The sequence below is a fragment of the Diprion similis genome, chromosome 9 (assembly GCF_021155765.1).
Source record: "Diprion similis isolate iyDipSimi1 chromosome 9, iyDipSimi1.1, whole genome shotgun sequence".
NCBI lineage: Eukaryota > Metazoa > Arthropoda > Insecta > Hymenoptera > Diprionidae > Diprion > Diprion similis.
Genome location: NC_060113.1, coordinates 7,525,114 through 7,547,079, shown reverse-complemented (window position 1 = coordinate 7,547,079; position 21,966 = coordinate 7,525,114). Strand labels below are relative to the sequence as shown.

Here is a 21,966-nt window from a genome sequence, read left to right as displayed (position 1 = left end):
TTTTTGACACCCGCCCTTTGGCTTCAAGAAATAATTATTATTTTATGATACTCATTATCTAGTACAACATTGAAATAAAAATTCCTAGCAGACGTTAGAATTTCGAAATTTTCCCGAAATTCTGACCTCTGCAATTTGAAATCCAAGATAAGTAGAAGGTGGGAGTCGCGATAACCGCTGATCGCCTTTTCTCGTGGGAAACAAAGCAGCTCTGTCTCTGCATGAACCGGAACCGGAAGCGGAGCCGGAAAAAATTGACCCACTTATGCCTGGTGTCACCGAGAAATAGATCGCCGTTCCAGAAACTCCTAGACCTTCCCGAGCAGAAGTTCCATCCTCGTTTTTTCCCTTGAGGAATGAAAGGTTATCTCACCCACCATTTTAGCGCGTAAAAAAGGTGTAAAAAAGAGAAAAGGATTGCGCACATAAAAAACGAATTGCCAGAGGTATGAATTTTTTGACGTGCATTTTTTTTTTCAGCATGTTAACTAACATTGAAAATTGAGTGACTATGAATTCAGCTTGAAATTGATTTAATTCAGTATGAAGAAATTTTCCACTTCAACGGGGATCTGCAGGCATAAAAAACTTCATTGACTCGAGTAAACATTTATATTTATACCAGATGAACTTTCCTGTAGGCTTATGTATACGGTGGATTTTTCTTAAGAGATTCTTGAAAATCAATTGAGCAATACGTACGTGCGAAATTTGATTTAAATAGTTCGAAGGGCAGAAAAAAGGTCAGTGAAAGAGTAAAAATTTTGAAATCCATGTTCAATCGCGACGAAACTTATTTCTTTTCTCAATTTTTGTTGACTTTCTTGTTATAAATTGATTTTTTCATATCTCACAAACCGAATGCACGCCTCAAGTCTCGAAGAATTCATTTTTTAACAAAGAATTTATCTGACTTTTTTTGCAAGTTTGAAACTTTGCAAATTTTGTTTTTCGTGATGGTGAAAATTATGAGGTTAAAGACAGGTTGAAATGCTCCTTATTCTTCTGCGATAATTCTATTCGAACCAATTTAGTGGACATGTTACAATAAATATTCAAATTTTTGTAAGAATGCAATAAAATCAGATCTGAATTCATAATTTCAAAATTCAAACTGGCGAATCCGAAATGACGTTACTTAGATCTTAAAATTCATGCGTGAAAATGGGTATTCGGATATTTTTATGATTTCGGGTTTTGAATCAGAAATCCAAAATCGCAAATTCAAAATTTTGAATCGAATATGGTGACGTATGGTGTTATTTTGAAACTCATCCAATCCGAATAAGAATCAGCACAAATCTAAGATTCTCCATTTGATGAGCTTGAATCGTAAGTCGAAATTTTGAAATTCAAAATAAAAAAAAATTTCCGAACCGGAGGTTTAATACTTTTCTTTTTAATTGACGTAAATAAAATTTATGGTGTAATATGGGAAAACGAATGCGAAGATGGTTTATTTAAAAAAAAAGGGACGGTTACATGTGAGAAAATCAATTCGTATCATGATTATTTTCTAAAAAGTCAACTAATTTTCCAAGGAGTAACCAAAGCAGAAAATTCTCCAAATTGCCTTTATGCTAAAAAAAATTCGTTACCGTTGACGTTTAAATTCCATTTGAAAAATTTCAAAATCAACGATCGACAAATACCATGAGAATTTTTTGGTTAGCTGCTATAACGGGAAAATTGTATTAAAGTCAGTTCTGAAAAAGAACAAGCTTTGAAAGATTCTGGGATACTTAAAAGTCCGTGAGATTCGAGCAGACGGAAATGTACTGACTAACTAAACGTCGTTACACAATTTCGCAATAACGAAGCAAAGGATGATATTCATTAGGTAAAATTATTGGACGCCAAAGAGAAGTGAATCGGCGCTTTTCAATAGGTTACTGATCCGCTTGAGTTCCCAGCGTTGATTTGTTAATTATACGAACAATGCAAATGCGAATGAATCTGAAGCGTTACACAAACGTTGTAACAGGCTTAAGTATTTCAAGAAAGACAATCACGGGTAAATCGATTTCACGTTAACGGCAACGGGAAGCATGAAGCGGTAAAGAGACCAACATTTCCGGTACACAGATTTTCCTATTAACCTTTTACGAACGAGAAAAAAGGAAATTTATCGTCATGTTCATGAGGTGAGATATTAAATTTTTGGCTAAAATGTTTTTTAAGTTACACAGCAGTGTCTTAAAAATCAATTGCTCTGCTTCAATGGGGGGGGGGGGGGGGGGGGGGGGGGGGGGGCAAGGTGGGCCCCTTAAGAAAATAATGCTTAAAATCAGAATAAAATCTTTAGTTTTCATACGAACAATTATGTTTAATTATTGTCTAGCTTTCTCGAGAAAAAATAATCGTAAATTGAAGTTCAGAAAGTTATTTGACTTTGACGAGTTGAGAGTAAAGCACAACTTAATTCATACGTTTCGTGTTATGAGGTGTGCAATTACTGCGAGTAAATAATTTCCGAATAATACATATTTAATAAAAAGTTAAGGTGCTTAAATTTGTTCCTTGTTATTTAAAAAATTTCAAGGGACCCACTTTGTTCATAAGTTTTTTGAGATATCAAAATTTTCGAGGTGCTCACTTCGCCCCCTCTACACCATCGTTTTCAAGTCACGAATACTAAAACTTGTTTAAAGAGTACAAATTTTTTGGTTAAGAATTCCGTTTTTTAGTCTCAATTATTCTAAGACTGGTTTCAAAATGGAGCAATTAAATAAAAACAAGATCATCAGTACATTGTAAGTCCTGAATTTACAAAAACAAATGTTAGTTACGAGCGTTGGAAAATTAAAAAAAAAAATTTCAGATCTTTTCGATTTTACAATAATTCACATGTTCGAATTCGAATAAAAATTGAAATTTGTATTCAATAATGTTTTTTAGAAATACTCTTATGTAAAAAGAAATACTCTTATGTTATTCAAAAACGAATTTTTGAATTTGGGCCTTCTGAAATAAAACCGATGATTGTATACAGAATTGTTAATTTTTCTTCCATTCTTTTCACTTTCTTAAAACTTTGATTCCACAAAAATCTGAGCTTAAAAATTCAGAACCCTTTAGACTTGAGCCAGAATTACCCATATTTAGGTGTAATCTTTTTCAACAGATCGAATAATTCAGTCAGAATAAAGACGTGCAAAAGAATGTCGACTTTTTGTCAATTATTTAACATTCTTCGTATTGGTTCCACCCTCGTTATCACCGATATTCTTGAGCCAATTTTTTCTTTCTCTTTTTGCCAATTACCAACATCTTTCCCGGTGAATTATTGGCTTCTAGCGTTTGTTTAAGTCCAACAGATATCGAGTTGTCGTTCCAAGATTTTCATACACGTTCGAAAAGCAAAGAACTTCTCATTATTCGGGTGATTAATCGTATTGTTCTCGAAAAACGTTAAATGAAATTGGAATTGAGGGGATGAAAAAACTCTGAAACAAGTCCTTTCATCGTTCGAAAAATGTGTTACAACGAGCTTAACGGAGTGAATAAATTTTGAATTAATTATCCAGAAGTGAGTTGCGAATATTTATTTTCACTCTTGAAAATAAAACGTTACGAATAATCATTTGCATGCCAGAGTTTATTGAAAATAGATGTAAGAAAGCGGTTTTTTAGATTTTCACTGACTTCAAAGTATTTATCTTCCTTCTATCTTTCAACAGGAAATTCATAATGCTTTGTTGCTTTGGCTATTCAGTTCTAAATTTTAATTGCCTATAAGTAATTAATATTCTCAACAGCAAATAACCATCAACAATGGCGTCAATTTTTTTTTACGTCGAATTCAAGTGTAGTGAAAAGGGAAAATAAAACAAACGAAAAGTAAGTTTGAAATTTATACGAGGTTTACTTTGTCTTCGTTGTACTTATTTAAATATGAGAACACAGCTGTTTATTTCAGGTAGTCAAAATCCAGTGACTAAGTGGAGAGAACTTGAGCTGATAAAAGCTGGCTGATGCGAAATTTGAGATAACGAGAGACGGGTTTTAATTAATGATTACGCTCTTATTATTTTCAAGATAATTATCTTAACGGTTGATTTAAACCAGTGAAAATTTTCTACGAAAATTATCAATTTGCGTGAGGTCACTAGATCTTTAGGACGAAATTTGGATAAGTTAAGAATCTGAAATACCAGTTTTTTCAATCTCATTTCTTACTGCTTGATTGTGCCATGAATGAAAAATTGTTTGTACTGTTCATTTGTTGGCCGGGATTCTCTGCCAGTTGAAATAATTTGTACTTTTTAATAATTTCATTACGAGATAGACGTTGGTATGGAAATTGAGCATTTTTCGAATTATTGTATTCGTAAGCAACGCAGATCTTTTGAAAAAAATCCAAAATTAGGAAATACTAGATTTATAAAGAAATGCATGGATATCGATACGTTATTTCAAATCACTTCAAATAATCTTTTCACTACGGAAAACGGCAAAAAAAAACGTGGAAGAAAACTTATCAACTCGAAATTTTTTAGTATTTTGGTTCAAAAGCGAGATTTTATTTGATATCATCGGCTTACTTTTACCGGCATAAAAGTAATGAGTATTAGTTTCAGAACTGGTGACATCCATTACCTGGAAATAATTTTTGTTTCTCCAAGACCTGCTCGGAAGGTTCCATTTTCGAAGATTGTGGAGCGTGCGTACGAGGATGGAACGAAAGTTCAAATTTTTTTTAAATTCTTTAAAAACTGTAATATCTCCAGTCCTCAAAAAGGTTATTTTAGAATTTCGACTGTGTCAGATTTTTATCTCAACTCTAACCCGCGCCGCCAGAGTTGATTTTCCAATTTAACCCTTTTCAAGGGGACAGTAAATCGGCCGAAGGGATTTCAATGAAATTTGATATCTTTGGGTCGCTGATTACCAATCTGAACTCGAATTTGCGAAAATCAAAATGGCGGAAACAATATGGCGGACAAACATAAGAACCGTTATTTTGAATTTCGAAATTTTAAGTCTAGATTCTTAATCAGTGACCCAAGTAACCTCCCTTTATCAAATTTCATCGAAATCTGTTCAGCAGATTTGCTGTTCCCTTGAAGAGGGTTTATGGGAAATTCAATTCTGGCGGTACAGGTTAGAGTTAAGATAAGAATCTGAAAAAATGAGGGAATAATTTTTTGACTGGGGTGAGACATTGGAAATTCAGAAACGATGTTTTTAAGGACCACCATCATTAACCAACTGTTACAAAATTTGAAAACTGGACCATTTCGAGAATGTCCAATTTGATATGAAATGACTCATAACACGATCAAATGACATTATATAAAATCGTTTGATGATTCTCTTGTCACGTTGAAGATTTTCAATGGTCAATGATGACCATGTTGTCACATTAAAGTAATGACTGCGATATAAATCAAAAAGAAAAGTTGACAAGACGTGACCTGGATCATCGAATCGAAAATTATAGGTTAGGGAGCCGAAAACGTTCGGAAAACAAGAACTCCGGACTTTCCGGGACGTGTTCCCTTAGGCGAAACTACCTATTTCCGCCTGGTGACCAATTTCCTTTTAATCCTGACTCGGTTTCTTGACAATGTTGTACAAGGCACCCAAAGGATATGGTCAAGGCTGGAATAACAGCCAATAGAATCGTGACTGGAACGGATTAGGGTGACGAGGGCGTTTCGGTCCTTCAGCTTCATTTTCTCCGGTCAACGGGAAATGTGCCGTGATCTTTGCAGGCCGACCAAATTTCAGATACGCACGAGTGAAAGATAAATAGAAGAATTCATTTCACGAGATGAAATTCCGGTCGTCGCCGCTACTCTGACGTGGCCTTGCAGGGCTGGATTATATTATCATTACTGGTTCCTTTTTTGTCCCTTTTCACAACCCTCGTCAATTTTCACAGCCGTGAAAAGGAAATGTATACCCATTTGGTGCGAAATGATTTATAAGACTGTCAGAAAGTTTTCTAATAATTATACCAGTGGAAAAAATTAATCTCATCTCGTGAGTTTAATTGCTCAGTTACGTCAGTTGTTAATATATGTATGAAGCATTCCACGTTAAACCAACGGGTTATCGGCCTGACCCCTGTAATTCTGATGTTCAATGGATTTTTTGGCTTGTTTCGGTCAAAAATGATACGTCTAATTTTTCGAAATTGTTCCGCCATTTTGTAAAATCGTGGCGACCCAAAATATCCTTGACGTGAAAATGGACTTTTTTTTTTAAATCGATGAAACTTTTTTGTAAAATAAGGGACTCGAAAACAAATCTGTTCATCGTGATTAGATAATAGGATGAAGATGCTGAACATTTTCTTTTTTTTTTTTTGAACATTTGTTTTTCAAAATAAAAATGTTTTCCTTCAAATTTATTTTTTGTAATAGTTTTTAGTAGTAAAAAATTAAATCAAAAAGTAAAAAAAAAAAAAAAAAAAACGAAACTTCGTCTTGTAAGATTCAATTTTCTTTTTAATTCAAGAGTAAAACGAAGAGAACGATGCTAATTTGAGAAAAAATTCGTTTTCTTCGTTTTACTATTGAAAAGAAAAGAAAATCGAATTTTACGAGAACGGAGTGTTTTTTTATTTTTTTTTTTTTTTTACGATAAGAAACCATCATTAAAAATAAGTTCCAGGTATATTCGTGTCAGTTCGGGTGTTTTCGTGTGAGTTCGAGTGTGTTCGGGTATCTTCGAGTGTTATCGGGTATCTTCTGGTGTATTCGTGTATGTGGAAGGGGTGGGTCAGATTTTATGTCACGATTCTTGGATTCCTGACAGTCGAAATTCAAGAATGACCTCTTTAAGGACCACTCTGATATACATATACTATCGAGTAACGGGTTGAATCCCTGATTCCTGGATGGCTGTATATATGTACATAGGGTAAAGGGTTAAGACTTTATAGGCATGAGGGTATGTAATAGTATGTATGTAGGGCAAAGGGTTATATCTATAAGGGTATTAGGGTATACATGTAGGGTAAAGGGTTAAATGTGCATAGGTATAAGGGTACACATATGGGGTAAAGGGTTCAATCTGTACAAGTATAAGGGTGTATACATATATGTAAAGGGTCAAGGGTCAAATAGGGAGAGCGTAGGGGACGGTGTTTCGTGGAAAGAAGGGCGGCCTTCCTCCTGGATTCCTGACATGGCGGCAGCGGCGAAATGTCTTTATAGGGGAGGGTGGGGCACGTTAACCCCCTAAAAACTTTGCCCGAAAAAATTCTTTTTACCATTTTTTAGAGGGGGGCCAACGTGCCCCAGAAAAAAGAAAATTTTACAGAGTTTTACAGAGTTTTAATAAAATTTCGGTGAATTTGATCAAAGTAGAACAAAAGTCAATTTATTTGATGGCAAAAAGCCACAAGAAGTCGTAACCGGCTTATGGGGCCGTTGTGCTCCACTATCCCCTAATATTGTTGTCTAAACATCTTCAATTACAAATCTACAAAAAAATCATACGTACCCTTAGCTACTAATTGTAAGTTGGAAGGAGGTTTAAGAGGGGCTAAGTTTTGTTGAGGTCGACTAGTTAGATATAAACTATCTCATGCACACGAAGAATGGATTTGTGGAATTTGCCAAATATTGGGATTGGATACCGCGAAGATATGTTTTGTTAATTGAAATAAACATGGTTACACTTGATAACACAAATTATTCTCGTGACCACTTCTTTTGTTGAATCGAATGAGATTTGTTTGAATCGAAAAAACATTTCTTTCACAACTAACTTTTTTGTTTCGTATCCAAACTTGTCTGTGAATCCTAGTGTGAGTAGTTTTATCGTCATTCCATGAGCTAGACTAGACAAAAGCGAAAATTCGTATCTGCTGGATTCGTTCGAAGGTGAACGGCGAAACTGTGGAACAGGGTGGATTTAGCGATAAGATTGGAAGTAGGGGGTGATTACGAAGTATGTTTGAGTGGGTTTCGGGTGTCGTTAATTAAGAAATTCGATGCCCCGCAAATCAGAGTGCAGCCCTTGAATTAGACGTATCGCAGTGTTCGAGTGTCAAACGATCCGTCGTTTTAACGGGCGAACTTGACTTTTATTACACCCTCTATGTACGCCTCTAGCTTAAGGCTTCTCGATTACGGAGGTGAGCGACTCCGTCTCATTAACGTCAAATTTCACTGTCCTTTGCCTTTACCTTCGACATAGTTCGACCTTTGCTCATTTCCATACGAAATTAAATTAAATTCGTACTTTCGGAATTTATGCAAATATACATAATTAGTAGGGCCAGAAAACAACTACGCCTCGACGTTTATACGAGGGATTTTAAATCTCATTTCAGATTGAAAAGATCAGAGGAAAAGTCAGCTGGAGTTGAGAAATACTTGCAGCAATTACCGAAGCTAATCAGTTATCGCCACAAACTCAATATATACTGCAAATTCCGTACAAAATTCTCTCGAAATATAATGAATTATAATTATCCACAAAATTTAAAGTCAGAGAACTAAACGTAATTTATTTCAATTATGCGGATCACTTTCATCCGATTTACTGTAGACAAATGCTGAATAATATGATTTTCATAATATTAGTTAGACCATTTTCGTGGAATTGAGTGAAGCCACGATTTCTTCAATGTTTTATGAAGTTCTATTCCTATTTATCTATTTACTACCGAAAACATGTCAGAATCGTCGAACATTTACAGGGTTTCCATTGGCCATGTGGAAATATTATCGTCGGTTATATTTTCTACATCCAACATTATTGTTAGCTCTATTACCTACATTACTATCTCGGGAAGTTCGGACATTGTGGATTTTTGAATGTTGTTTCAGGCGAATTGGTTCGAAAAAATATTCCATCGATGAGAATCGATTATTCAATTTCTCGAGGAATAATATTTTTTTTCATCCGTCGGCAAGAAAAATTTGGTCTGAGTATAAGCCGGCTTTTCGTCACCCCGCAAAACTTTCAAGGATTATTATAACATCCAATATAAAACAATTTTCAAAGTTTCCGGGAGAGCCGTTCAAAGCTCACTTCGAAGCCCTTGCGAATTTTATTATATCGCCTTGTTTGTCGGCTGAAAATCCATAAACTTTCTCAAGTTTCCGGCTACCGCAAGAAACGAGTTTCCCAGAAAATGATGCGGAAGAAGCGGGAAAAAATTTTCCGATAAAATCAAAAGCTTATCATCTTTTGCTTTCCTTTTTTCGCTACACATACCGTGAGGTTTTCTAACGGCGGAACGATCCGTGCGCCTGAAGCAGGCAACCGGAGGTACAAATCATCTCAGCACCGCGGCCCCGTCACCACCGCCACGGTCACTCCAAACATCAAACCGAACTTGATGAACGTCCCACTATCAATCGTCTCGTTATTGCCATAGTTGGTTGTCCAAAGTAAATTTTTTGGTTTCCACATTTCCTGATGTTTAGGTTATTTTTACAAATAATACTTGGCACTTGGGATGGCCGGAGCGCGATAGGTTGCTCAGCCTGAACATGAGCTGTAACTCCAGTTGCCTGCGTCAGGCGCACGGATCGTTCCGCTGTTAGAAAAACTCACGACACAAAACTCAAAGTATTTCTGACGAATGTTCGCTCATATCTCTAGAATTACTGAACCGATTTTGATTAATATTTTTATGGGGATAGCTACAACGTCTGGCCAGCTTTTAGGCTATATTTCGTTACAATCAATAGTTTTGGAAATATAACGATATTTGTAAGCCAAATCGAAACGGGGTCATACAATTATGTGGACGTTGACTAACCTCATACAGATAGAGGTTAGGTTAAGTTAGATTTGGTTGGGTTGGGATGGTAGAATTTTAAGAACGATGTTAGAAGACGTCGAGTTTGAGGTTAGGTCGGGTATTATTAATCTTGATTTAAATGTTCTTAATCGTAAACAAGATTGTCTTAACAGAACAGAATTTTTATTTTATACGGATCGAGATTGAGTCAGGTTATGTAGGTTGGATATTGTAATGCTTATTCAAATATTCTATCTGAATAGAATTTTCATATAATTACTAGCAATCCCGACCACGCGCTGCTGCGGCTCAGCTCAAAATAATGATACGCAAAAAACTAAACACACACATTGATTACGTCTTATATCTGTGGAACAAGTGTTACGTGGAATAAATTGTAGCATCATGGAAACGTTTGAAATTGAAACACGGCTCCATCTGTTGAACACTTACACAACCTAGATAACAAAGGATGTTTGACTGCCGTGCTAGATGCTTAATTCAGATGTAAATAGATCAACTCACGCCACCATCTATTAAAAACTAATGAAACTTATAAATAAATTACAACCTCTTGTCCGATAAAAACTCCTTAAATTTGCAATAAAAAATATCGAGAGTCACTTATCGTATTAAGGTGCTTATAAAGACGCGTTGTACACCTCGAAAACGTGCAAACCTCAAGCAATCAGAGTGAAACTTGGGCAGTTAATGCCTTATTTTAGCAAAAAGTGGAGCGTCTTTTTACTTTTTTCGAAATTCGGAAAAAAATTTTACAGATTGGTTACCACCCACAGAAATTGGCCAAGTTTTCACAGTTGCACTGAATGGATCGAACTATCCGGTATGATGCCACTCGGCGGTGATGAAACACACGTGAGCAGCTACCTTCTACTTGCTAGTACTCACATATGATAGCCTGCACCTTGGCACGGTCCAGGGCCGGCTTGACGGGGCGCTCCGTCGCGGTGCCCGCTCTGCTCCAGCGCTGTCCAGTCACAGAACAGGTCGCAAGCTCGGTAGGGCTGAAGAGAATTGCGGCCAATCCGCGAGTCAGCTTACGGTAGTCGCTCCACTTCACGGCACGCAGCTGCTCCTCGCACACGGCGATTCCCTCGCCCAAGTGAACCTGCAGTTGTGAGAAAATAATTGAGGAGCTGTAGTCTATTGCACAGATGCGAATATCGAGATTATGCAAATTCTAAACCTCATCCAGTTTCAGAGTTTTTTCATGCGTGTTTTCCGTCCACGAAGTAACTACAATTGCGCATGCGCGGAGTTCTAGGAGTTAAGAGGTCCTTTTAGTACTCCGCGCATGCGCAATCGCAAACAAGTTTGGCGTTACGCCACCCTAACCTCAATTTCGTGCTCGATGAAAAAATGTGTAACATACACTTGTTATACGAAGAATCGTCTTTCCCTCTTTGTTACACAATATACCACTTCTTTTCTTTCCTAGAAGAAGGCACAAACGTTAGTTTTTGCAGCAGTTCAAGTATTAGTGGTACTTCACATCATGTATTATGACTTTTGACCATTGAATAAAATGTTCAATAACCGTATTTATTCTAGTTTAATCACAGAATTTTACAAAACTAATGTGATTGTAAATTTATGTGGATATAATCATACGGATAATTAAATTGTCTTCAAAAATGATGCTGTATACTGTTTTAAAGAATACGAAAAGTGAATATGTTATTATTTATATAAAGATGAAGCCAGTCCATCTGTCATTAGTTACTACACGATTATTTTTGAAAATTCCGTGAAGAAACTGGAAAAATTTTCTTTTTTGACAAGTTTTTCGAGTGGGAAAGAATAACATGAAATGAGACACGTCCTAAGACTTAACCTCAAAATCCTCGACTTCGGGAGAACTTTTGCTCGTTTAAAAATAACATTTGGAATTTATTCCACCAAAATAAAAATATTACCCTAATTTAAAACAATCTAACATATATACTATACAGTAAATTTTTCATCGAGTAAGGATTTCCATAACGAAATCCGATAAGCGCGGCGTTCTTATTGCAGATATTGTGCCGCTGTGGGAAACAACGAGAAAAATAGCGACAAGGCTAAGCCTGGAATTTACTTTGGGGTGATGGAATTCTTACGTGATATTTGCAGGAAATTCAACAGCTTCAGCAATTTTTAGCGTGTATTGGCCATGAGGCATGAGATAGAGGTCTATTAAATTAAAATATGTATTATAATCTTTGTATTAATATACATGTAAAATATAAAATTATGCATAAACGTTAGAAAATATTTGAATACCTGAAGTATTGGTACCCAATGTAATAAAATTCAATTGAATGCACAGGGAAGAATTTCTTACGACGTTCACTGTAATATTTTTTCACTTCTACATTAAAGCGTAACCTTTTTTGTAGGCTCTAGACGCAACCCAAAATATTACTCAAAAACTGCAAATGAAACTCCAAACGAGCCAATTGCATTGAACGAAAAAAAAACTTTGATTCATCCGATGAAATCAGTATTATGAACATAGAAATATTGATCGATTCCACTGAAGGTTCATGAAATTGGGAAACTTTTTAGATAGATGAATTATTTTTTTCTTGTAACTTGCTCCATTCTAAACTTGAACAGATTTGAAGAAGAAATTAAACTCGATTGGAACGGGTGATTGAATAATTTGTTTACTACTTGCAATTATTAGAAATATCTATGAAAAAAAGTTTTAATAAAATTTCGAATGCGAAGTAAATAAAGTCAGGTGTTGTATGTGGAAAGACTTAAGGAGATAATACAATTGATTCAATGTCTAGTAGGTCTGGCGAAAAAAGTTGTGAATAGAAAAAAGCAGTTTTTCACCGAACTTCGTAATGCAATAAATCTCAAATATGATGTCCACTATTCTGATTTTTTTGTAGGTTTTTTAAACTTTTGTATAAAGTATATACCGAAGTGTTCGATTGAGTAAAGTTTGTTTCAGTTTCCTTGCGATAGTAATAAAAATACAATATTTATTGCCGTGTATAAGTACAGTGAGAGACAAAATTTTTTTGTACACAAAACTCCATTGCCCAACCTGTCCGATCGAGTTTGAAAAGTTTCATGGATCATCTTCACCCAATACTTGATTCTTCACTCAACTTTCATCGAAATCGATGTTGCCATTTTCCCAAAATTCAGGACACAACATTGAATGGTTTCATTATTTTCAAAAACTGTATTGTAAATGTTCAATTTCACATCCTGAATAAGTCTGCAGATCCGATGAAAATCGAGCCTGAAAACTACGTACAAGTTATTTTCTAAGTCGTAAAAAAGCTAACCACTCAAAATTGGCGTAACTCGGTCGGCGTTATAGTCGAGACTCGCAGACTTTTGATGAAAAAAGGGACATCGAATGGGTGGGTATTCTCTCACGATCAAGACTCGTCGACAACAATGATAAGGATACCCAAGTGTCTGCATTACTGATCGGCGTAAGTACCTGAATTGATCAACGCATGCTTACAAGTCGTGTAATAATTTTTTCCGACACTGAAACCCCCAAGAAAACAAAATTCACCGCCCTTATTCCGAGCGATATCGACGACGGCATAAATCAGGAGAGATTATGGGAAGCGAGAGAAACGCACGCAGCATTTAGAGGCTCGTAAGAGGAAAAGCTCGCGGTTATCACAACCGTGAATTGTACAAATTCGCAGAATTCCTCCCTTCAGAATGTATCACTGATCTTGCCAGGCGTTTCCACTTCCTCGCGCACTTGGCGAGATTCTCCATCCAATCATTGGTTCACCAGTCGCTACATGGAAAAATATTATTCACCGTCTGAGATGAGGCATCAGCTGCCTGTTTTCTGGAGTAATTATTAATGCCGGCGACACCAAACGCGAAAGTGCGTTAGAAACTACCTGAAGTAAATTATGCACAGACGTCTGTCTGTCTTTTCATCTTATTTGTCAAAGTTCGTACAACGTACCAAGGCAGATATATTTCAAGTTCGTCAGTTGTTTCGATCGTTCACGATAAAGTTTGATGAATTCTCAACAAGCCTTGTTACCTGGTGAATTGCACACGCATGTGAACGTTACGTGGATCCTTATCGATTGCCAGGACTTGTCGATGGTCGTGTGTGCACAGAAGTACACGAATGTCGAATGCTTTAGCGAAATCACTCAGCCATAGAACGGCTGCAAGTTGATCCTTGTCGTGATAACAGTTGTGCGACAGACATTCAAGCTAGACTAACATGCAAGGGACAGTCCATCTTGTGAGATGATCCATACGAAGGGAGCAAAGCGTTTCGTCTACCGGTAAAGGGGGATGAGGATCGTTAGGATTTACCAAAAATATGATGATGACTCACCGCGTCATTCACACGTAACACACTAAACTCATCGACTAAAGAGGGTGAGAAAAGGCCAGTAGAAAAGTGCTGAGAGATGCTTTGATTCAACACAAACGGAAGCGAGAGTAGTACTGGAACATGCTTAGTCACTCGGAAAACCTACTCGCTGATGCTTGCGAATGGCGGGAAAAGTCGTCTCATGTCGCTTGTCCGAGAAGCTTATCGAAGCCAGAAAGCAGTCGTTCTGGACTCTGCGCCAAGCAAGTGAAGCGAGGGAGAGTCGATGGTAGAAATGGTCTGTGGAACGCAAAAATGCCATCGGGCAAAACGAGAATGCAGGATTCCGTGTCGACGAGAGGAAAGGTACTCAAAGGTTTATTCCGGGGCGAGATTACAGTGGGAAAGAAAAGGATCATGGAGTGTAAAATTGCGTCTGACTCTGGGGCGGAAAACGGGGTTGGTATGTCTGCTAGTCTCACAAGCGTCCTTGGAAGCATTGTTAATTACTCGTAAGGTGGCAGTGCGGTACATTGACGCGTGGATGTGGGGTTAGCTTGGAAAGTAGGTATTGCACGAAAGATGATGTGGAATGTGGACATTGTGATGAGAGGAGCATTCATATCACGCGACATAAAGCACGCGGGACTTCTTCTCCAGAAGAAGGAGTGTGCTGCACTGTCACGCCGCGTCGAGCAGAGTTTTTCTTTAGAGAAAATGACGAGTCATCTTGTGACGTTACACTGGAAGGGAATGAGAGGCGTTGGAGATGAGGGTAAAAGAACTCGGTCATTCAATGCTGGTACCTGGACGTCGTGTTAGTCGTTCGGAAAGCCAGACGAGTGACTTGAAGAAATCTGCGGCGAAAAGGAATGGTCTGGGAATGTACCCGAAGGCGTGCGATCTTAAGAGAGACACTTCTGCACGTTCTGATGATAATATACTATAATGAGAAGTTAATGATGCATCAGGCGTACAGTCTAGACAAAAACCACGTCAAAGTGGTGGCTCAGAACCTTTGGTTCAAATGAATTAAGATGAATTTAATTAAAACGACGTCTTCGTCTCCAAACAATTAAATCCAAACCCATGGGTTTCACAATCGAACAAGCCACATCGTTAATCGTTTCAGAACCATTTATGGTACACAATGGGATATACTATAACGATATACTTTCCAATGCTAAAAATGATGAATTCTTTCCTCTGCTTTTCAGTTAACCACAAAAACGTTACGTATAGCTTTAGAGCATACTTCGTGAAATCGGACAAGATTTTCCATCAATGATTCTTGGGAATGATTTGTAGGACCCAGTTCACCATAAGAAAAAATATATGTAAACGTCGAATGGTATATTAATCAATAGGGTTTCGTGATTTGACAATTGGATTACATCCAGATGCTTCGCACTGTCAAGCGAGCTTGTCAGTGATCCATGGGGATTCAGATACACGAAACATCCAACTCAAGTGGTGTATATACGAGGCATGTCTGCTGCATCTTATGGCAAGTCGTAGACGTCTGGCCTCCCACGACAGCTTGCGGCATTCCCGGGAGCTCTTGTAGTGATCGGTGGCACGTCCTCTCATCAAGAGATGTTGAAAAAGCCAAGTTGAACAAACTCGACAAGGTCGAGCTGTTTCTCATTGTCAATCACATTATCAAGAATGACCAATGCGCGAGAAGAAAAAAAGAAGTACGTTCCACCACCAGCGTCCAATCGCTAAATTGAGACGTTACAGAACTTTGAAAATGAATGTAACTCGAAATTGAAAAGAGATGTTGAAAAAACAGAAAACATTTTTTGCAGCCAGAATCATAGATTCGTGAAAAAAGTATGAAAAAGTTATAAACTGATTTTCCGAATCACGAACTGTTGGAATGTCAGATAAAAATTTGATTTTCGTCACAACGGAGATATCATTTCTTCATATTTTTTACACAAATCTGTGTCTGAGGACAAAACAATATTTTTTCACTTTTTTCAATATCTCTTCGTTCTCGAGTTATATTCATTTCAAAAGTTAGAACAGGAAACTTTTTGAAAATTCATAACACAAGAACGAAATGAGATAAAAATAATGATGAATGTTCTTTCGCATAGGCAGGTCAAAATTAAATGGAAACGAAACAAAAAATAAAAAATTGCACCTTAAAATCTTGTCCGATTTCACAAAAATTCTTCCTTGGGCAAAATCGTAATAGCAGACTGATTGATGAACTTGTGCTTAATTAAAAAATATATTAACGTTATTCAATTACGGTTAAAAAACGAAATCAGTTCTATCCATCACCGTCCAACAAACAATACGATTTTTGTATCAATGTTACGAAACAATAACGTAAATTTTAATTTTTCTCTTGTCAAGGAAAGTTTCTTTTGATAAAATTCAACTCGAAAGACTTTAAGTTCAGTCTTTAAATCCTGTTGCTGTTACTTTCTCTTTTGTTTTTACCAGATCGTATGCTGAAATATAAGAAATCGATACAGCTATAAAAACGTAGGGTCTTCATCTTATAAACTTCACTGTATTCTGCTAGTCAGTTTAGTAAATCGCACTCGAAAGCTGAACGTATGCTGAAAGGACCCCGTAGAATCCTTATAGAAATTGTCAGCTAGTCGAATTGGCTGGATTTTCAGTATGTCATAGTAGGTACAATCCTCCTGACCAAAATTTTTCATGGACACAAGTCCCAAAAATCAGTAGCTTTCGAGATACAGGCTTTGGAAGAAAGGTGTTCAAATTTTTTAATATCTATGGATTTCGTGATTTTCATGAATTATAATCCTTCGAAGGGATTTGGAATTGAAAAAATCACTCAAAGACTGGATGATTGATTCTCAAAGATAGGCAAGAAGCTGTGATCGATTCTGTCATTGCATTGATTCCATTCACGAAGTTTTTCAGTGATGTATTTGGTATCAAGTCACCCTTGAAGCTTTGCAATACGTAAGAATCGCGCAAGTCATGAATATAAAAAAACCTGGACACCTTTCTTCCGAAGCCCGCATCTCAAAAACTACTGATTTTTGGGACTTGTCTTCATGAGAACTTTCGATCAGGAGGATTTGTACTACAAAACACTGAAATTCCAGCCAATTCGATTGAGAGCCAATTTCCATAAGGATTCTGCGGGGTCCTTTCCAGAAGTAATTCGACACTTCGGCATTTGAAGTCGCTAACCAAAGGATGTGATTTTGATTGAATCGAGCTTTAGAGTAGGTACGTGCAAGCGGTACATTCAAGTGCGTTCTTCGTGTGGCTCAAAGGACCCTTTTTTCGTTTTCAAATATCGGTAACTTTGTGCTCGAGTATCTGTGAAGATATATTTGACGAAAATAAGTCGGAGGTGAAAATATTGAAATCTTTATCCTATTGTCATAAGCTCCTTTCCCTGTAATATTTCACCGTTGCGCGTATAGATTGTATGAATTATACCTACACGAGGCCTCGCAAAAATGGCAAAAATGGCAATATCAGAAGTTTGAAAGGTTCTACATGTGACTATACATATAACATGTATATATTGCACATATCTACACAATTCAAGTCAGGAATGAAAATTTTATTTAAATACCAGAGTCGAACGTGAAAAGTTTTGAAAGCAGCTACGCCTGCTGGACCAGAAATCTTTTACGCTGAAAAAATCACCTGAGATATTAAAATCAGTTTGAATATTTCGGGAATATAAGGTACAAAGGTAAAACGCATTGAAAGGTAAATATATATTCAGTTATAATTCACCAGCATCACCTGTCTTTCAACATTGACGAGATGTAATTGGCTTCGAGATGAATTTATGAAGTAAAATAAAATCCCTTAAATTCGCTTTCATATGTGCGCTCGATATTCGCGGTTTGGCAGTTACGAATAGATTTAAATTTAGGCTTATAATTAATTAAACAGAGAATATTGTAGGTAGGCATTACATAATCGAATCGTACACTTCGCGGATGAGTGAAAACTCGTACTTATATATTCACGGCAGGTCAACAAGAGGCGTTGAGTAAATAGATCTGAGCTTTCACCGGAATTACGTACATTTTATATCCTCCGAGTTAATTAAATAGAATGAATTTAAACTCCACTTTTTGATCTCCTGGCTTTTGACGGTCGCATCTTGATACCGAAAAAAAAAGAGAGACAAAATTGAAAAAATAAATCTCGTCTCAAGAGGCGTGAAATTCCGTCACTCGACTGTTTATATAATATCATAATAACTTTATACTTTTATTTTAATGAAATTATAATATTCGAAGTGCAATTTTCTTCAGTTTTGTTCCCTTTGGACAAAATGAATGAATTCTTAACCATTACAGAGAATGAAAATCGTTCAAATTTAAGCTGAATTGGGTAAGAGGGCAGCTGGTGACCGATCGAAGCGCAAAACTTGACGAACCTAAAGCAATTATGAATATTAGTAAAATGGTAAGAGAGAAGAAGAAAAGTCTAAAGTTTGAACTTGGATAATACAATTAATATCAAACGCTGCACTTTCAGATTCAAGAATATTCACTTCTTGAATGTGAACATCGTTTGTTAAATTTTTTCATGAAATACCAGCAGCAAAGGAGCGAAGCGATATCGAGTTTATAGGGCCTCCAAAAGCCCCTGGGGATTGCCTCGAAAGCACATGAAAATTTTCGAGGAGTGTAATGGATTCAACGTAATTTACAATTGCGAGTCAAAGCTTGTTCGTTATTCGTACAGAAACAGGTACAACTCGAATTCGCAAGTGCTTTGATTGTTTCGTTCCGGGATCTGCTCGCTGCCTGACAGCGACAATCCGAACTCCAAATTAGACGTCGAAGCTTCTCAATTTCCGTTCTTTTTACGAGCTTCCTCTGCCCGCAGGGATATAGGAGATGAGGGGAATATTTTTTACGAAGATTGATGCTGGTACTCTCAGGTATGCTTCATCTTGTCACGCATCGATAATACATTTTTATTCATCAATAAAACCGACGTATGTACTCTGCTTGAAAGCCTTGAAAAACGTGCTGCTACCAACTTTAATTCCGAACGCCATTCTGTATTCTGATGAACAGTAAAATAGAAAATGGAAGATAAACCAAGGAGGATATTATAGATGGATGTTAAGACTTACATCCTGCTCATTTCACGTTCCATGGCATATACAATTAATTGATACGGTTTGATTTTCAATGGGTAGAATCTTGAAATAATAAAAAAACAAGAAGGAGGAAGAAACTGGGTTTGTTTAGTACCCACAGGAAAAGGAAGCAGAGAAAAATAATGAAACGTCGGTGACTCCTTCCATGGTAAACAATTTGTTATGTACACAATATCGAGGATATTAGGCTAATGTCAACATGATGACCCGATTGCACATCGAGCCGAAAATATTCTTCGTGGAAGTACCCAGTGATGAGATGAGTATGAAGTCAAGTTTTTGGAAAGCTCGTAACTTCGCACCTTTTAGTAAACGATGATAAATAGAATATAATTATATTTTGCAAAACCAACTCCTAGAAAGTCATTCCAAAATTGTACAATAATGACTTTTTTTCTCATGTTTCGGTACGTTAACGTTACTAATTTCAGCCTCATGTGATGAGAAAAATCGTCATTCTAGGATATCGTCCTCACTTTCCTCCACAACGCAACTGTAAAAAAAAATGATAAATATTTCAAGTATTCTCAATTTCTGTCAAAAAATTGGATTGCACTTGCAGAATAATTTTGAAGAAAAATTGAAAGACCTTAAAATCCGGAACCGCTAAGCTCGATTTATTATTGGAATGTTCGAAAAATGTAGAAATATTTAAATTTATACGTGTTATTGAGGTCAGCGCAACGTGAGCCGTGGAGTAGGTATATGACATCGGGAAAAAGTGAGGGTGAGACAAAATTACTATTCACCCCAGCATTGCCCATCGATATACTGCAGGAATATGCTAAACCGAATAACGAGGAGATATTTTGCTGAGAAATTATAACCGAAACGATGAACCTTTATTTTCGGCACTACTGGGTTCTGACGACATAGCAAACCCACGAGAAGTAAGCGTTTCGTTAACAACTCAATTCAGGAGTCGTTTCACGTTCAAGAGAGAAAGAGTTTTTAATTCCATCACTTAAACGTTCTCTCAGATGCGAAAAAAAATACCATGAAATCTGCCATGTATTTATTTATTATACCCGTGCCTGTATCACAGCCTCGACAGAAAAGGCGCTTTTCAATTTTAAACTAACGTAAATCCCTATCGATCATACGACCGGTCGTCATATTTCTATTAAATATGTACATCCACAGTATTCGCACGGGTCCAGCAATTCCTGGATGTCACGTTGATGGAGTAGATCGGTAATAAGGAGCGGACAAACATTTTATCCAAAAATTTCATATTATAATAGACAGATATATGGCCGCCTGCACGCTTCGCTGCCGTAACGTTAAAGAATTCAAAGGTATAGGGCCCCGTTAGATTCTCACCAATATCCTCCGTAGAAAATTGATTCAATTCACGAATAGTTCTTATATGAATAGAAATTCCTGAAACCCCATAAAAGTTTCAGACCCTTTCATTTAATTGCAATACAGATTCTGCACAAAATTTTCTAAATTTTGTAAAAACCCCATGAAATCCCCATAAAAAAATCTCAAAACACCATAGAAATTCCCAAAACCCCATATAATCCCCATAAAAATACCCCATAAAAAAAAAAACTCAAAATTTTATGACAATATTAAAACTGCCATAAGTTTTCTTATCTAAATAGAAAAAAAAAAAATAAATAAATAAACATTAACGTGATATGGGGGAAATTGTCTCGATTTCCGAAAAATCTCATACGAAATGACTGATTTGTAGATAAGAACACAGAACTCGCCAAGCATATATTTATTCAGAAGATTAACTCCTCTGAACTTTGTAGACCGCAGATCGTTTTCAGGGATTAGATCTCTTTTTTAGTCCGCGCGGTCTTTGATATTTTATCTGGAGGAATTTCACCACTCATGGAATACGGATATGAATTCCTCCGAGAAAAATAAAGCCCTTAAAGTTTGTTGGAGTTCGGTCGAGTTTTCTGTCCCGGTAGACGAAGAGACCGAGAATTCAAAGTCTTATTTCCAACGCGCCAATCTTTATGCTTGTAAAAGATTGTATCAGGTATATACTTTACACAGTTGGCAGGAAATACGAGTATTTATGAAGTGTCTCTCTCTAACAATCCTTTGACGGGACATTTTCTCCGTCAACCTCGACATCGTCTTTCATATTCCATATATATCTTCTTTGGCTGGAAATAGGTAAAATATGCGCATAAAGAAATAAACATACAGTCGTATTACACTGTAAAAGCACAAAGTGCATCTCGACAAGACTCTACCTCGAAAGTGATAAAACCGTGACTTGCATTTACCAGCTATCGTAAATAGAGTTGCGTTTACATCTATCAAAGTACGATTGTTGGCGTATGAAGGAAAAGAAAGTTATTGTGAGTGGAAGAGAATCTGGGTAGCTTTCGAACCACTTGAATTTGTTGAGATTGGTTTCTATTGATTTCTATCCTGTCATGTGATTTATAGTTGATTTTTAGTTCACCAAATGGTTTCCATTAATTTCCAATGATTTCTGCGTGTGCTTGACTTTTTTTTTAAATTTCCAAATTGGATAGAATCACAGGATATCATATCAAATGACTTAAATTCACCTAAAACCGTGGAAAATCATTGAACAACTATGTAGATCCCTTGGTAAGTTCTTTCGGAATTTTACAATTTGATTTTCAACTGTCGAATTTATGACTTCCTACATACATCGAAGGACCACTGGGTTCAAACTGGTGAGACTATTTTTCGATATTCTGTCATATTTCTTGATGTAGTACTACACAACGGTGGATATCACACACAATAATCCTTGAGGAGATTTTGCTTGTGGCCAGCAATGCAGAC

The 21,966-nt window shown here is 36.7% G+C and overlaps 1 protein-coding gene across 1 annotated transcript in view; it reads right to left on the bottom strand.

Moving 5' to 3' along the window:
* Positions 1-21,966, bottom strand: part of LOC124410141 (protein bric-a-brac 2-like) — a 109,689-nt gene that overhangs the window by 29,342 nt on the left and 58,381 nt on the right. The window contains exon 7 of the mRNA XM_046888287.1: positions 10,622-10,841. Within this exon, the coding sequence (XP_046744243.1) occupies positions 10,622-10,841 (220 nt within the window). The remainder of the gene's footprint in view (positions 1-10,621; positions 10,842-21,966) is intronic.